At 29.2% G+C, this 16,930-nt stretch overlaps 3 protein-coding genes, 2 non-coding genes and 1 pseudogene across 7 annotated transcripts; 2 read left to right on the top strand and 4 right to left on the bottom strand.

Annotated features, from left to right (window-relative positions):
* Positions 1-70: 70 nt before the first annotated feature.
* Positions 71-160, bottom strand: Trnay-gua (transfer RNA tyrosine (anticodon GUA)). Its single transcript is given in 2 exon segments — positions 71-106; positions 124-160. It is a non-coding gene; the product is annotated as a tRNA-Tyr (tRNA).
* A 3,727-nt stretch (positions 161-3,887) lies between these two features.
* LOC149891718 (uncharacterized) lies at positions 3,888-4,573 on the top strand (annotated as a pseudogene).
* Positions 4,574-4,943: 370 nt separating this feature from the next.
* On the bottom strand, positions 4,944-5,960 carry LOC149891719 (uncharacterized). The gene has a single exon (XM_090079984.1). The coding sequence runs from the start codon at positions 5,649-5,651 to the stop codon at positions 4,989-4,991; it is 663 nt and encodes a 220-aa protein (XP_089936110.1). The 5' UTR covers positions 5,652-5,960; the 3' UTR covers positions 4,944-4,988.
* A 313-nt stretch (positions 5,961-6,273) lies between these two features.
* On the bottom strand, positions 6,274-6,362 carry Trnay-gua (transfer RNA tyrosine (anticodon GUA)). Its single transcript is given in 2 exon segments — positions 6,274-6,309; positions 6,326-6,362. It is a non-coding gene; the product is annotated as a tRNA-Tyr (tRNA).
* Positions 6,363-6,726: 364 nt separating this feature from the next.
* Positions 6,727-9,218, top strand: LOC149891721 (uncharacterized). Its single transcript, XM_090079837.1, has 2 exons — positions 6,727-6,966; positions 7,108-9,218. Exon 2 carries the CDS (start codon positions 7,567-7,569, stop codon positions 8,512-8,514), a length of 948 nt encoding a protein of 315 aa, XP_089935963.1. The 5' UTR covers positions 6,727-6,966; positions 7,108-7,566; the 3' UTR covers positions 8,515-9,218.
* Positions 9,219-11,067: 1,849 nt separating this feature from the next.
* Positions 11,068-16,318, bottom strand: LOC149891722 (uncharacterized). 3 transcript variants are annotated; one of them, XM_090077562.1, is made up of 5 exons: positions 16,014-16,318; positions 13,883-15,903; positions 13,650-13,734; positions 13,462-13,490; positions 11,068-11,229 (listed from the first exon to the last, which is right to left on the bottom strand). In XM_090077562.1, exons 2-5 carry the CDS (start codon positions 14,112-14,114, stop codon positions 11,153-11,155), a joined length of 423 nt encoding a protein of 140 aa, XP_089933688.1. In that variant the 5' UTR covers positions 14,115-15,903; positions 16,014-16,318; the 3' UTR covers positions 11,068-11,152. The 3 variants fall into 3 exon arrangements, with proteins under 3 accessions (XP_089933688.1, XP_089933690.1, XP_089933689.1); XM_090077564.1 differs by lacking the exon at positions 13,462-13,490 and having other exon boundaries at positions 11,102-11,229; XM_090077563.1 differs by lacking the exons at positions 11,068-11,229; positions 13,462-13,490 and adding an exon at positions 12,940-12,988.
* Between the last annotated feature and the right edge of the window lie 612 nt (positions 16,319-16,930).

A 16,930-nucleotide genomic window follows, 5' to 3' on the forward strand; every position in this document is an offset into this window, starting at 1 on the left:
AATGTTTACGGAATTGCTGCAACAATTATTTAACATAGTGCAATAAATTAAGAGGAATATTTTCAAAATGTCCACCGAGCCGGATTTGAACCAGCGACCTAGAGATTACGGTTTAATTTATATCTACAGTCTCCCGCTCTGCCAACTGAGCTATCGGTGGTTACAATTATTCGAGTTTAATAATATATATTTAACTTTATTTATTAACAAATTGTTTTTCAATTCATATTACGGTGAGTATTCGAGAAATGCATAGGAAGAAACAGTATTTTTAAGAACTACGAAGATTTATACATAGTACGCAGTATTTTTACAAACTACGAATATATATATATATATATGTATATGTATATATATATATATATATATATATATATAGTTGTGAAAACTGTAGGGGAAAAAATATCCTTAAAAGATATTCTAAAGAATATGTTTAGAGGTTTAGAGGTTTCTTAACCGAAACAAAAATGTTTTAACAAAGCTGAAATTTCTGTAAAAATACTGACATGCATAACCGAATCGAGCAGAACCAAACCAAGGTTCCGCATCTAACTTGTTCAATTGTCAAATAAAATATCATTTCCAACTTCATAACTGCATACGATAAAACTGTATTTTGGTACCATACATTTCCAAGTTTAACTGTAGAATTAAGATGCTAAAGAAGTATCAGTTAATTAGTCAGGATACACCAAAACTTGTTTGAAAGTTCTTTTGGAAGTTCAGGTTCAAGATTGCCGCTAGAATACTTCTTCAAAAACAATTAAACAAAATCGTAAGGCGACAGGTGGCTGCTAAAAGAACTTTTCATAATTGGCAACCACCTCATGTTTATAAAATATGAGTTTTACAATAACACTTAAATTGTTATTGAAAACTCATTTAAGTTTTTTGAGGTTTAACAAACAACTTGTAAGTTGTTTGGTGATTTATTTAGCAATTTAAATACGCGTGATATAATTGACCGGTTTTCTTGAGAAAAAGCTGGGAAATAATTTATAATTAGTACTAAACTGATATATTGGTATAAATTTGGTACCTAGGAGTTCAACACATTATATGTTTCTTTATAAAGTTGTTTTTTTTTACTCATACAAGTTATTTGAGTTTTGAATGAGTTTTATATGTATTTGAAGGTAATATATTGACTTTTTCGTGTATTTCGCCATGAAAAGCAGTGCATTATTATTACTAGCCTACGGGCACCTAGTTTGTTAGAACAGCCCTGATGACATCTAATTCATAATATCTTTTCAGAGCTTTGAACTAAGCAGAAACTTAACAAAAATCAAAATTTAGCTTACAAACTTGTATTCTTTTGAAAATAAATTTGCTTTCAGACTGACGGTACCTTTTATTGTATTTTTAAGGCATTGTATATTTGCACAGGCAAGGTGTATTTGGGCACAAGCATCAATTAAATTGTACTTTTTTGCTCATCATTTATTCAAACTCTTTCTATCAGTAGCATTTCTTTTTATCGGTAGCATTCCTTATGCTTTTATTTGTGTTAAATTTTACTTTTGAAAAGTCATGCAGTTTTGTTTTGAAAGTAGCTGATGATTGCAACAAAGATGGTTTCATGGAAAATATTTAAAGCTGAAAGCACACTTTGTTATTTTCTTGATGCAATTTCATTGCAGATAACTTGAAAGCGTTCTTTAAATGAACGGGAAGCAACTCATCTTTTCCATGGACATTGCGCAGTAAAATAGCTTAACGTAAAATCCTATCTTCAAACTCGAGAAAATCGAATAGTGGAAATTGAAACAATTTTGAGTTTAACAAGTTATTCCAAGCATTAACAAACGTGCACTTTTCTTTTAAATTGTTCCCTAAATTTGCGGCATGTGGATTGAATGTTGAACAATTGTTGCATGATTTTCATATATACAGCCTAAAACTCGTACGTTAAAAGACACATTGTATAAAGTTTCTAATGTTTAATCTATCATTTCGATCATTACTGACAGGTCGTTTGTATTATATAATAGTCGTTCAATTCGATCATTACTGACAGGTCGTTTGAAGTTTGTTTATGGCACATCACATGCTGTTAACCGGGTATACTTGGGCAGCAAGGGTAACTTACGACGTAAAAGCGGACTTAGTATTAACAAGTATGACAGCCGTGGCATTGAAATTGACGAGTTTTTATTGACGCTTTAATTGTTAAATGTCATGGTTATCAAACTTTCTAAAACTAAATTTACATTTTTAATCAAAGTTACATCTGTTGTCCAAATTATACCCAGTTGATGGTACTACAACTCGCTCCTCAAAACGGATTATTAAGCTTCATATCATGCTTAAACTGAGAGCAGTTACGGTAAAAAAATGCTTGACAGTATTTTGCTTTCTGTTGAATGTTGAATAGAAGCAATACAAAATTTTAAAAATACGAAATCTATAGGTATTTTAAATCAGTTAGTTCCAAGTTGCCCACCCTTTAATTACGAACTGAGGTAAAATCTCATTTTCAATCAATAGACGATATTTGATAACTTTTTTATATTTCTTTCAATATGCATTGTGGGATCGATCTGGGGATAACAAATCAAAGTATACAATTGGCATTGCGTTGAACAACTTTTCATAATAGGACGACAATTCTAATATAATATATAATATACAACTTAATATAGGGTAAGGTTGCTAATATTGTACCGATGCCTATATTGTACTTTTAACATAACTCGTTATTTTTACAACCCACAAGAAATTTTTTAATTTATTTTTTATCTTTGCTGAATGAAATTAAGTAGTCAACTGTTTTTTTTTGTCATCCAACTGTATTAAGGCCAGAGTAAGCTCTTGTTGGTTTGTTATTGGAGATTTCTTATTTTAGGTTTTTATGGCTAAGCGTATTTCACTAAAAAAAGCAGAAGATATGATTTGTTCAGTGTATTTATGTTAAAGCATAATTTATCTAAATTCAAAATAAATACCTAGAATTTAAAATATCTTATTTTTAGTTGTCAAATTTTTTAACTAACTGAATGTCAGATTAGTTGCGTAAATTGTACCTCAAGGCATATCCTTAATTGTACCGACGCAACCATTCTGACCGCTAAAAATGCGTGTAAAGTTTAACAAATTCCTTTTGAGATTCCAATTTGAGAAATATCCATACTTACAAAACGAACTTCACCACTTAAGCCAAAAAAGAAAAATTTCAGTATTACTCTTGTATTGACAAGCAGTCCTTAAAAAGATGCACTCTCTAGTTCAGTTTTACCAATATGTCAAGGCTGGTGTCATGTTGACTGTGCAGGTGTTAATCAAAAACAGACACAATATATCTGAAACTTTTTCCAAAAATAATGTTTTTATGTATTTTATTTTACAATATTTAGTGTGGTTGTTTTTAAAACAGATATAGTATATATTGTTTTACATTATTTAGTATAACTATCTTTAATATCTACCTTCCTCCACTATTTTAATCTTAGCTTACCCATTGGTAAAATATTTCCAATTGCTGATTTTATAAAAACCATTCCTTTTAGTCAGTTCTTTAAATCCCTTAAATCTAAAATCATAAAATAGTTGCAAAGCTGTAAAGTAATTGAAATCAAGAAAGTGGTACAATATCGGATGACAACGGTACAATTAAGGATCTAGTTTCCTTAATTGTACTCTTAGCGCTATTTTTTTAGTTTGATTCTTCGAGGCTTAACGCTTTTTAAATTTTGAGCTTTTTAAACATGTTTACAACAAACAGTCCCTAAATTATGAAATCCAATTGAAAATCCAGGTTTCTACTCAGTAGATTGCCTACATTTTTAAATTTTGTCTTAGGGGGTACAATATTGGCAACCTTACCCTACATCAAGAATTGACATTTTTATTATTTTAAACTTTGAGTTTTTTGGAGTCAAATTGTAATGGAGCCAAATTGTATTGAAAATGAATATGGTGATTTACTGAAGGTTTTGATGAACAAGTTTGCTAAAAACGGGTTAAAATTCGAAAAAAGTATTCATTTTTCTAAATGGAAGCTTAGAGATCTCAAATATTTTTTTAAATTCTCTAACAACTATCATGGTTTTAGTAATTTAAGTAAAGAAAAAGTATTAGGAAAAGTTATTTACGTTTGGAACAAAATAGCGTCAAGTTCTAATTCCTCCTCAAAATTTGTGTTGGATGATAATGGACATTTACAAATACCAAAAGATCCAATCATACAAATTCCACAAAAAGAAAATCCAAAGTTTGAGAAGCGAACCATACTAAAGCCTCAAGATTATTTAGGTGATTGTGGTATAAATAGAAGTAGGAACAAGCAAACCCTTGTGATCAACTTGGTGCGTTTAACATGAATCTTCCAGTAACAGCTACTGATGTACGAGAAGAACTTCATGAGATAAATCAAGATATTTTTAAAAAACTTTATATTGAAAATGTTTCAGTACAAATTTCCAATCCTCAAAATTTAAAAAATGGTTGGACTGAAGCACCTGCAAATTTTTCTATTTAACTAAAAACTAACTATAATTAAATTATAATTTAACTATAAACTAACCTATTTAACAAATTTGCTAGGTGTACCGTTTTCTTCTTTTAGCAACAATTTTATTTGTACATTGTATTATTTTCTCTTTTTATTATAATTTATTATAATTAAAAAAAGGTAAGGCCACTTAATTAAAAATTTGTATTTTTATATTGTAATAAATAACAATAATAATTAAAAGTTATTATTAAGACAATCTTAATATATATATTACAACTTTAATGGAAAAAATGCATTGCAAAACAGAACCAAAATTTGTATCCATTTGACTATTATAATTTTTTTATTTCTCGCTTACAGCAAAGGAAGTAAAATATTTCATTTTTTTAAATGTATTAAAAAAGACAGACAAATATATTATTACAAATAATCAAACTTATTACATGTGTTAATTAAATTGATAGCAGGTAGTTTAAAGAGATACCAATGGAGGAGTTAAAATAGTTAAAGCGCTGCAAATTGTCAAAATGTTTTAAAGCTGGTTTTTTCTTTTTAAAAGATAAACACATTGCAATATACGATATTTTTTTATTCTGGAAATTGCTCTTTCCACATGAATACGTGCCTTAGCAACATTAGAGGTTTTTGTGGTATTTCTTTTCGAGAATTTTCCTTTATCTTTTAAAAAAGGAGGAATAACAAGCTGTGACCCCTTCCCAATTAGCAAATCACTAATATTAAATCCTTTGTCTGCCCTTAAGGAATCACCAGGTAAAATTTTACCCAAGATACCACATTTTTCAGTAATAAATCGATCTGATGCATTACCTCCATATGCCTTTGAAATAAAAGAAACAGTACCAATGGGAGTTATACAAATTAAAACCTTCCAGGTATTCTTGGATTTATATGTTGAATAGGTTTGGGCCTGAGCTTTAGCTAAACTAGTGATCTCTATTGCTCCTTCAGTACAATCTATTATGCCAATCGCATTGGGAAACGTCTCGAAGCATTTTGGATAAGCATTTTTAGTTTCTTCTTTGGTTCGCCAATATATGAATTCTTTGAGTACTGTAGACATAAAAGGTATCCAAGTATTTAAAATGCTTGACACTAGAAATTGTGATATTTTGAATCTAAATGCCAAGTCACTATCTATAAGCCCTAGTCGTAATTTAACAAGGACTAAAAACATAGCTGTTTTTAAGTTTACTTTGCGATTAATTCTGTGTTTTTGAGTAGATTTTTGATTATAATGTAACTTTTTTGCTTCATGATCAATGCGCTTATGAAGTCATTCAAAAAGTTCATTTTGTAATCCAGTATAAGTACGAACATATTTATCAATATGACTTTTATTTTTTACTTACGTTTATTTCGACTATTTGCACAACCATATACAGCACAGTGATCATTTCTACCCATTTCACAACTGTATTAAATAAATCTGTAATTAAAAACAACTAACTGCAGTTAAGAATCTCGTAGACTCTGTATCGCTTATTTTTAAAGCCCCAAACATATACCATAATCCCTTCGCGCGCTTAGCGTTTTTAGAGTTATCAAATATCGTCTATTTCAACAAGACGTTTTGGTTTAAAATAACTATGAGTTTAGGGATTTTGGAATAGTTTAGTTTTTATCTAAAAAAACAACACTTATTTGGTGTAATGAAATATGCTTAAAAAGATTTGTAACTTATATATGTTAAAATGGTTGCAGGAAATTTCTAAAATTAGTTATAATTTTATTAGTCAATTATGAATTTACCAATTAAAATTGCCCTAATAAAATTTATTTTTCACGGATAAAATTTCTCCACCGAGCCGGATTCGAACCAGCGACCTAGAGATTACGGCCTTGAACAATCTACAGTCTCCCGCTCTACCAACTGAGCTATCAGTGGATATATTATATAGAGAAATTATTATTTAATATAAGCAACATATTTGTTTATAACGTTTTAATAGATGAAATAGTGGTTATTTTCAAAAGGGGAAAGTTGCGATAGTACAAATATGATTTTTTTTCCCCCCCCCCCAATTGAAGAGCGTTTTTTCAAAAGGGATATAAGTCCATTTTTGCTGAAATCGAGTTTTTTTTACTTTTGGATTCTATAGTGTAAATGGAACAAATCTAACTATAATAACATGGATAGAAAATTATTTATCCACTTTACTTTCAATATTAAAATCACCAAGTTTTTTCAAAAGGGCATAAGTCCCCCAGCATTAGAAAAAAGTATAGCAAAAACTTAAGTTCACGCTTGCGCAGTAGCAACTTCCGTAACAAATTTTATCTAAAAATGGTATCTAAAATAATAGATTCAGAACTGGAAATATTTTCTTTCTCTCTAACCCCTGGACATGGTCGGAAAAGATCGAAAATAAGCAAAACAGGAGAGAAAAAACGCCAGAGATATTCATCTCTTGGAAAATTACCTGTCATAGCTTGTAGGCACAACAACAAAAGATGTAAAGCAGGCAATCTTGGCAACCTGGATATTGTTGGTGAGCTCAGTTGTATTACACTAGCCACTTTTGTTAGTTCAGAATTATTATAGTTAGCTATGAGTTTCAATCTATACTATGAATTTAAAATACAAATAATTCTTTATTATATCAATATTGACATACCAAAATTTTATTTAGGTTTTTTCCAGAAGCTGTACAATGAAGAATTAAAAGTTAAACAGGATAATTTTCTTCTGAAGTTTGTTAAATTAACTCAAGTTAAAAGACACAGGCCAAGGAATGAATATTTTTGTTTGAGAAAACATTCAATAAACTACAGTATTGCTGACAGAAGTTGTAAAACAGTTCCAGTTTGTAAAAAAACATTTCTTTCCATAACATGTGTTGGAATAAAAAGATTGCATAATCTTATAGAATATTACTCTAAAAATGGGTGTCTGAGACCTGAAAAACGCGGAGGATTTAGACAAATGATAGGTGATAAAGAAATCACCAATTCAATAGTGAATTTTATAAGTCAATATAAAGGTTGTTTCACACTATGGGAGAGGGAAAAGTGTTAGAGTGTACCTTTCACCTGAATTAAATGTTGTAAAGTTATGGAGAAACTGGAAACTTCATAGAAACCAAGAAAATATGGGTATTTCATCACTTTCTAAATTTAAAAACATTTTTTACACAAAGTTTAATGTTGGATTTGGAAACCCAAGAACAGATATCTGTTCTTTTTGTGAAGCACAAAAGAAGTTGATAAGAAAAACATTTGATACAAAGTTAAAGGGAGAAGAGTTTGCTAAATATCGTCTGCACAAATTAAGAGCAAAAAAATTCTACTCTCTTATGAAAGAGAAAAATGAAAATGTCATTAAAGTGTGCTTTGACATGCAACAAAACCAACCACTTCCTAAATTAAGTGTTAGTGAAGTATTTTATGCTCGACAAATTTGGCTCTATAATTTAACATTTGTTCGACATGATCAAATAGTACAAAACAAAGATAACATTTTTATTTATACCTGGTTGGAAACTCAGAGTGGTAGAGGATCTAATGAAGTTTCTTCAGCCCTGGTTCACTATTTGTCTAAGTTGGAAAAAGATTTAATTACAGAAAGAGGAGCTAAAGTGAAATTAGATCTACATTTATTTTCTGATGCTTGTTCATCACAGAACAAAAACTTTGTTGTTTTGTGTTGTTTGAAAAATTTTGTGGAAACGAGTGTTATGTTTAATGCTGTTAAACATTTTTTTCCAATCAGGGGTCATAGTTTTTTACCTCCTGATCGAGTTTTTGGGCGTATAGAAAAAGTGGTACGCAAAAAAGAAACCATTCTTTCTCCTCTGGAATATTACAAAATATTTTCAGAGCATGGAGCAGTGCAAAAACTAGGAGAAGATTGGTTTCTTAAAGATTACCAAAAAATGGCTAAACAGATTCTTAAAAAAAAAAAGCCATTTCCAATGAGAGATCAGAAAATTATAATTTACTCTCAAAAGAAAATCGAAGTGCAAAGTGCATATTCTGCAGAGCCTTGTCTAGTTAGTTCTTTATTAAAAAAAAGGACAGTTATTTGCAAAAATGACTGAAGCAATACCAAGACCATTAGAAAACAAAGTCAAAAAGGAAAAGAAAGCAGATGTAAAAAAGTTAATGGCTTTCTTTGAGGTACCATATGATGCAAAGGACTTCTATGCCTGTATTCTTGATGGTATTGAGGGAGTAATGCAGAATGATGTTGATGAGTTTGATGAAAATGAACCGTTTGTTTAAACTTAATAAAATAATTTTACTAAACTTTTGTTTTGTTTTTTTGTATTATAAAATGTTCTCTATTGTTGTCTTAAAATGAGATTGTCTAAAAATATGTACTAAAAGAATATAATATTAAATCCATTCAAATAATTTTTTGTCCCAAACATTAAGGGTTCATACATTAATGACGTCTCTGCTGAAGGGAGTATCAGTAAATTAATTCAGATGGTAATTATTGGTAAAATTTTGAATTAAAACAAAAATGTTTAATTAAACAATTTAATTATATCATAGGCATCTTGAATTCCTTAAAAACTCTTTAACCAATGTTTGATTAACTCAATTTAGTATTTTTATGAAAATAAAAAAACTGATCTGCAGCATGCTTTGAACTGGTATGGCTGAAAACCATCGAAAAACGTTTAAAATATTTTCGCTTTTCAAATCTCCATTAAACATATTTCTGGCATAAAACAACAGTTTTTTATTTTTTAAACAGCGTACGTATGAATTTTAAATTTTTACAAAAAAAGAAAAATCACAGAGAGGGTCTTACTTATCATGTAACAAGGGATGAGGTGGTCAAAATATTAGGTGTGTTTTAAGAACTTACGTTACAAATTTGTAAGTCCATCCAAATAAACTTAATTCGCAAACAATTTAAAACATAATTTTGTCACAAATACTTATTTTTCTCTAAAAAAATGTGGACTTATGCCCTTTTTGAAAAACTTCTTACATTTTAACCCGTTATAAGTATACTTCAAAAAAAGAAAAATTTTAATTGTAAAATTATTTTTATGAAAATCACAATAAACTACCGCTTACAAAAAGAAAAATTTTTATTTGTTGAAAGTTTAAATAGATTATTAATTTTTTTTAGTTTTTTCAAAATATTTAAAATGTGACTTATATCCCTTTTGAAAAAACGGTCTTCAATTATTTTTATATTATATGACTAAAAATAAAACACTTTAAAATTGTTAGAAAAATAGTTTTTTAAATTGTGTTGCAAATAACATTAGTCTCCACTGAATCAAATTTTTACATCGAAATTCGGAACGGCAAAAAAAGGTACAGCTGCTTTTTTTGATTAAGGGATTCGTGTGCAGAAACTTTGAGTTTCAATCATTTGCAAATTATTACCGTTGATGAGAATTAAAATTGATCCAAGTGACTAATAACTTAATTAAACGAATTGGAAAGCTTATTGGAAGTGTTTCAAAAACTTTTGGAAATATTTCCTCGAGTTTGAAGATATTTATGTTGAAGCTATTTCACACGGGCAAATCTATGTAAAAGATAATTTGCTGTTCGTTAATTTAAAGAAAGCTATCAAGTTATCTGTAAAGACTTTGCATCCAGAAATCAACAACGCGTGCTTTAGTTTTAAATATTTTTCGATAAACCACCTATGCTGCAATCATCGGCTACTTTCTAAGTAAAAATGTTTCTGGAAAGATTTATACAGTACTTTAACGTGACAAATTTCATAATGGAAGATTCGTTGAACCAAAAATTGGAATAAACTACTCTGACAATAATCTACTAATAATCTACTCTGACAATAATCCACTAATAATCTAAATCTAAATAATCTACTCTGACAGTGATTAAAGCAAAGTTTTCATAACTTTGACCTTCAAAATTCGTGAAATTTACTTCACTTTATTTAGTAGCATCGGGGAAACGCGGCCTGACCATGTGATTTATTTAGATGAACACAGCCTGGCCCTGTTATTAATCAATTATCACAACTGTGATAACTAATTAAAAACTTACTTAAAAACAACCAAAAAATAAGGAATATAATGCAAACTCCTCATCCTAAAAAAAGAATACACGAAAGTTATGATTAGGCAGGTACGAATATTTACTTTTAAATTAAGTTAAATAATATTTGAAAAAAATATTGTTTCGTTCGAATATTTTTTGAATGAATATTCGTTTGACTTAATGTTATTCGTATGAACGAAAAAATATTCTTTTGCGAGTATACCCAGCCAACATTGACAGACGGGTACCGTACGGGGCCCATACGGGTCTGCAACTGGGTCCCGTATGGGTAGACCAACGGTATCCCGCCGGATCTTGGCCGCGGTTTCCATATGGGGCCCATATGGGTATGCCCGCTGGGTATCCCGTATGGGTCCCAGTCATATCCCATACTTTAAAACCATAAGGGGCCCATTTGGGTTTGCAACTGGGACCCATATGGGAAACCCATCGGGAACCCGCCGGATCTTGGCCGCGGTTTTCCTCTGGGACCCATATGGGTATGCCCGCTGGGTTACCCGTATAGTTCCCACAAAGTTTGCCAATTGCAAATCTTGAAAATCTACGTTTACAATTTACAGATAAAATAAAACTGTATATGATTTGACTGTTTGTTTCAAACAAAATAACAATTAAAATTACAGTGTCAAAATTGAGAGAATTTTTAACCATTCTTTAATCGCGTATCATCTGATTTCACGGTTGTTTCGCGAATTGGAAGCTTTTCCATCGTTTTATTCTCGTTTCGAAGCTTTTTCTTGTTTCAATATAAGCTGTAAAAAATAAAATTTAACTGTTAGTCTGAAATTTTATAGGTAACACACCTGGTTTTATTCATTTAATATATTATAAAACTCTCTACTCAACACTCTTCAGATAAAAAATTGTTGTGATAGTAAATGTATAACATTCCTTTAGTTACTGATAAATAAATTATAATTTTATATTGATATTGTATATATTTTTAAATAAATAAACATATATATACATATATATATATATATATATATATATATATATATATATATATATATATATATATATATATATATATATATATATACACACACACACACACTATATATATACAATAACCACAACGACGGAGGGTGGGGGTGGGTGGGGACAAAGACCCCCTTGATTTTTTCAAAAGGACCTCATATAATATTTTTTCTCACTAAGAACTTAAAAAGTATTTTAGATTTTATTGGTACTTCGGTCCCCCACTAAAATGTCATGCCATGGCCCATATATATATTTATAAATTAGTAAAAACACTTATCTACAAACAACATCATTCGACTGAAACACTTTTACTTAAACTAGCCAATGATTATTTGAACTTTTTTAGTTAACCATACCCAAAAAGTTAAAATTGGTAATTCATGTTCATCTAACCAAAATGTCAAATATGGAGCAGCCCAAGGTACAGTCCTGGGTCCAAATCTCTTTAATATCTAGTTGTGGATATACCAAAATGTCTTGAATACATTTTTAAATGGATGTGTGAATCATCATAAACCAATCAAAAACAAAAATATTAATTATGGCACCACCTAACATTCAAAAAGATATCATTATTAAGGGTACTTTTGTTAACAAGAAATGCATTTGATTTGTTGATTCCGCAAAAAGTCTAGATGTGATACTCGACAATCAATTATCTTTAAAAACACAAATAAATAAGATTGTTAAAAACTGTTACAATATAATGAGAAAAATACCCAAAATAAAACAACTCTTATCCCATAAAGATCTGTGCACCATAGTATGTTCATTATTATTTTCACAACTATATTATTGTAACTCCCTCTACTTTGGAATTGATAAGACACTATTAAAAAAAACTGCAGTCTGTTCAGAATTGTGCAGCAAGACTGCTCAGAATTGTGCAGCAAAATTTAACACTAGAATAGAAACTCAAGTAAATAACAAAGAATATAACAACTTGCATTGGCTAAAAATTAGAGAAATAATATATTTCAAGGTCGTTTTAATAATGCAGAAATCTATTAAACAGGAAGCACTAAGGTCGTTATGCAATTTAATTCAATACTCTATGTCAGAAAGAACACTAAAAATAAAAGAAACAAAATACAATAATCATTTCAGCAATCAAGCATTATCTCAGTATGGTCTTAAACTTTGGAATAAACTTCTAAATACCATCAGTATAAAAAAAAACACAACTATTTTTAATGAGAAACTAAAATCATATTTAATGGTGAATGGAGAACTCTTCCACCAGAAAACTCTTGATTATTAAAATTTCTAGTTTTGTTTAACTTGCTGTACAGCTGAGCAAGTGTTTTGCCAACTTCTGGCAAAACACAGTAGCTGTGGGTAAACCCATGTATTTATTATTTATTTATTCATATATATAAAAGCCTGTCTAACTTATCTCAATCTACAAAATCAAGAAAAAAGAAGGCAGTTAGGGGATATGATACAATAATTTAAACATTCAAGGGGGTTAAAGAAGTAAATTGGTTTCATATCAATGCACACCACATTCCCTTTTAGCACAAGAACCTGCAAGTAATGTTAAAGGCTCTAAATTATATATATATATATATATATATATATATATATATATATATATATATATATATATATATATATATATATATATATATATATATATATATATATATATATATATATATGTTAAGTTGAACCCTTAATAAGTCAGACTTTTATTAAATCGGACAGATTTTCGATTCCCCTTGAACACTCTATACATACTTAGAGCTCGCTTAATTCTGACATTTTCTAAGCCTAGATATCTATCTATTCCCTTTGATATATCATATATATATATATATATATACTATAAAATATTATAAAAAATTAAAATTTTCTCCTACAGAAAAACCTTGACAATGGAAGCTATAATATACATAAAAATTTTTATGCAATCTGTAAATGACAAATATTTAATTGGAACCTAACATTATAATAGATAACAATTATTAAAACAAGTATTAAAACAATATCTTAATCACTTTTCTCAAAAGGCTTTTCTTGATTATCTCTAAAGGATTGGCAAAATATCAAAAGTATTATTATTTTTTTAAAAATTTTAATGATTCATAAATGTACAAGTTTTAAGCCAGTTACATAAACATAAGCGGAGTAACACTAACATAAACAACTTTTGTATGTTAAATTAAAATTATGTAACTTTATATACCTATTTTTTTGGTTTTGATATACTTCATCAACATTTGAGGTATCTTCTGCATATCTGCATTTTTCTTTTGCTTCAGATTCTGTGTCTAAATTTTAAAAAGTACTTATGATAATTATTGATGTATCAAAATTTCATTTTCAAATTTCAATAATTATGATTAAATGCTTAAATAAATTTATAAAAAATTATCAAAATTATTACTTTACTATCTTTGAGAATATTATATAAACTACCTGCAGTTGACAAAATTCTTCCTGAAAACCTAAGCCATCCAACCTCAGGTTCTTGACATATTGATTTAGCTAAGTCTATTTTTTTCATATTTGTCCAGCGAGGCCAATAAAAATCTGTAGATTTTCTAGAGGAAATTATTGATAACACATTTTCACTCATAGCATTCACTAACCAAATTAGTGGTACGTAATCGGTATTGTTTTCTTCATCGAATGCAACATTTGCATACATCTTACTCAGTAACACAGTACAGAAATTACACAGTAAGTTACTCTGCTACAAAATGTAAACGAAAGTAGAAAAAATCCATACTCCGCAATCTCCTTTATATAGGAATAAAATATTACTAAATTGCACTTTTGGATTTACAGAAAAACGTTCAATGGTCTTCAAAAACCATTCATGATTCTAAGAATATATGCCACAAGGAAGTAAGACAATAATGAAAACCCTCACGTCAACTTTTTAATATTATATGCATTTCCTTGTGGCGTTACTTTTCATAAACGTAAATATTAATGAATTCTTTAAAGACTTTGTAAAATTTTCAACTTTTTACTAAAGAAAGAAAAAGAGAAAAATTTATGTATAAAAAATAAAAATAGTTATAACAACTTTTTATATAGAGTTTCATAAAAAAGCATAAAACGAGAAAACGATTATAACTTTAATTTATACGTTATATTGTAAAAACTTTTTTGCCCAAGGTAAGTTGCAAATGGCGATAATGGTGTGATTGCATAGATTTTTCCGCATATTACTTTCACCAGATGGGTCCCTAATGGGAAACCCGTAAAAATCCCAGTTTTCTTAGCCCTTAAAAACACCACATGCGGCCCATATTACTATTTTTGCTTAATTTTTCAACCGTAAGGGACCCGTCTGGAAACCAGAACACAAACCCTTCTAAATCCCGTTCCCGTAAGCCCAGTTAAAAACCATATGGTACCCGTCTGTCAATGTTCGCTGGGTACATGATGAATATACAAAAATATTGCGAATATTCATGATGAATATACATCTTTTGCGTATATACAACTTTTGAATATACAAAGATGTTCCTTTACAAATATACATCTTTTGAATATGGTAATGAAATCGAATAATTAAAATTCATACTCCCTTGACACAGTAAATTATTAATAATTTAATTGTGTCAAGGGAGTTATTTCGGGCATTAAAAAAACTATGGCATATTAAATCATCTAATAATTCCTGAACTTAATTGCTTTTAATAAATTACTTCCCTTAAGTCTTATCCCAGATTAACTACTGCGCAACTGGACCATTTGCGTCAAGCCTATTTTTTTTTTAAGGTCTGTTATTTTTCAGTTTGGTATCAATTTTTTACTGATGTCTCTCAATTTTTTTAAAATTTCTTCAATCAAAATCAATAGATCTTGGTACAGTCATATTTCTCTTAAATTCACTATTGGAATTTCTAACTTTTCAGATAAATAATATTGAGCAATGTAATGACCCAGCAAATTATTTCTGCAGTAAAAAGTTAGAACTTTAAAGAAAAACGAGCAAGGAGCTCAGATCGTAAAGCAGGTGACTGTAATGAACCTGCAGCTGTTTTGACAGGCAATGACAAGCTGAAGATTGACACTTTTCATATGATAGTTGGCGCACTCGTCAGTGATTTGAGCGGAAGAATATAAGCCTATTCAGAAATTGAGCGAAGTTATTTGCTTTTATATAGTGATAGCAACAACACTGCAGCAACAGAGTCAATATAATTATTTGTTGAGTTTTATTCAACTGATTTAAATAACGATCTTCAAGAGGAACTAAAACAATTGCGCTCTTTGTTAAAATAACTTCCATCGAAAGAAACAGATAAACCAGTTACTCCAAGAAAGTAATATAATGTAATACAATGCAATCTATATCATTTAAAATGGGTAAAATCTTCTTAGACGTCAACAATTAGCCAGGAGAGATTTGTAAACTAAACTCGTTTGAGCTTTGAGTTGGAAATTTTCACTTTCAAGACGGTTTTAATTCTTTCTCAGCTCTAAAGATTTGACGGAAAGACTTAAAACTTGACACAAATATTTTTAACACTAATATAAATGTTAAATTAGTAAATATAACAAATGAAACAAAGTACCTTAAAGTACCTACTTTAGTTTTACTAAGTCCAGTGGATTAATTGGTATAGAGCGTTAACGAGGTTAAAGCCTGTGAAAAATCTCACACAAACATCAATTCGTTGATGAAAACGTTTATCTTAGCATGGGATAATCTCGATGTCTTCTACTTGCTTGCCACCGCAGACTCATTCATCGTACATCTTGAAGCATAACATAAACCAAACTATTTTTTAAATATTTTTCTTAACTGTTTTCTTAACTATTTTTCTTAACTGTTTTTTTTTTAAACTGTTTTTTTTTTTACAACTGTTTTCTTAACTCTTTTTTCTATTAATATATATTCAATAATCATTGTTACTTTCAAAAAAAATGAGAAATCTGGAAAACTTCCCAAATTTTTTTTGAGTGTTGGTAATTTTGACATACCCTGTAATAAGTATGTTTATAGTTCACCATTAAAAAAAATTACAATAAATTCGAAAAATAACCAATAAAAAAAAAAAAGAAAAATAGCAAACCAATATAAATTATCATAATGAAAAAAAAACTTCTATCCAAAGGTTTAAACTCGAATATTACTTAATGAGTTAAACACCATTAAGTAATATTCGCGATTTTTTTAAAAAAAGATTAACTTAAGCTTTATTCAAAGTTGATGTGATAATATATTTAATTGTTTATTCTCTGGGGAATGTGTTTGGTTTTGTTAGGGTGTTTGGGTGTTTATGATTCGGTAACAGTAGATTTCTTGACTTCTAACTTTTTAGACCCAGATGAAACTTGACAATGAAATCTTAATACAAATAATAACGATATAATAATTCCTCAATCGAAATGTAAATGAATACGATAAGATACATACATAACTAGTACCATGGATTTTGCAAATGGACATGTTACGCAAATTCGTTGACTCCGTAATTTTGTAGCGTTAAAATAACTTGATTA

This window comes from Hydra viridissima, unplaced genomic scaffold (genome assembly GCF_058129835.1).
Source record: "Hydra viridissima isolate aposymbiotic clone 2 unplaced genomic scaffold, HvirCarnegie_v1 scaffold_2, whole genome shotgun sequence".
Classification (NCBI taxonomy): Eukaryota; Metazoa; Cnidaria; class Hydrozoa; order Anthoathecata; family Hydridae; genus Hydra; species Hydra viridissima.

What these genes read in the sequence shown, in the direction of transcription:
- LOC149891719 (XM_090079984.1), bottom strand. Translation starts at nt 5,651, where the DNA reads ATGTTTTTAGTCCTTGTTAAATTACGACTAGGGCTTATAGATAGTGAC.
- LOC149891721 (XM_090079837.1), top strand. Translation starts at nt 7,567, where the DNA reads ATGGGTATTTCATCACTTTCTAAATTTAAAAACATTTTTTACACAAAG.
- LOC149891722 (XM_090077562.1), bottom strand. Translation starts at nt 14,114, where the DNA reads ATGTATGCAAATGTTGCATTCGATGAAGAAAACAATACCGATTACGTA. An exon ending in TATCAAAACCAAAAAAATAG is followed by an intron (nt 13,491 to 13,649) that starts GTATATAAAGTT and finishes CCAATCCTTTAG; the next exon opens with AGATAATCAAGAAAAGCCTT. An exon ending in AGAAAAGCCTTTTGAGAAAA is followed by an intron (nt 11,230 to 13,461) that starts GTGATTAAGATA and finishes TATTTTTTACAG; the next exon opens with CTTATATTGAAACAAGAAAA.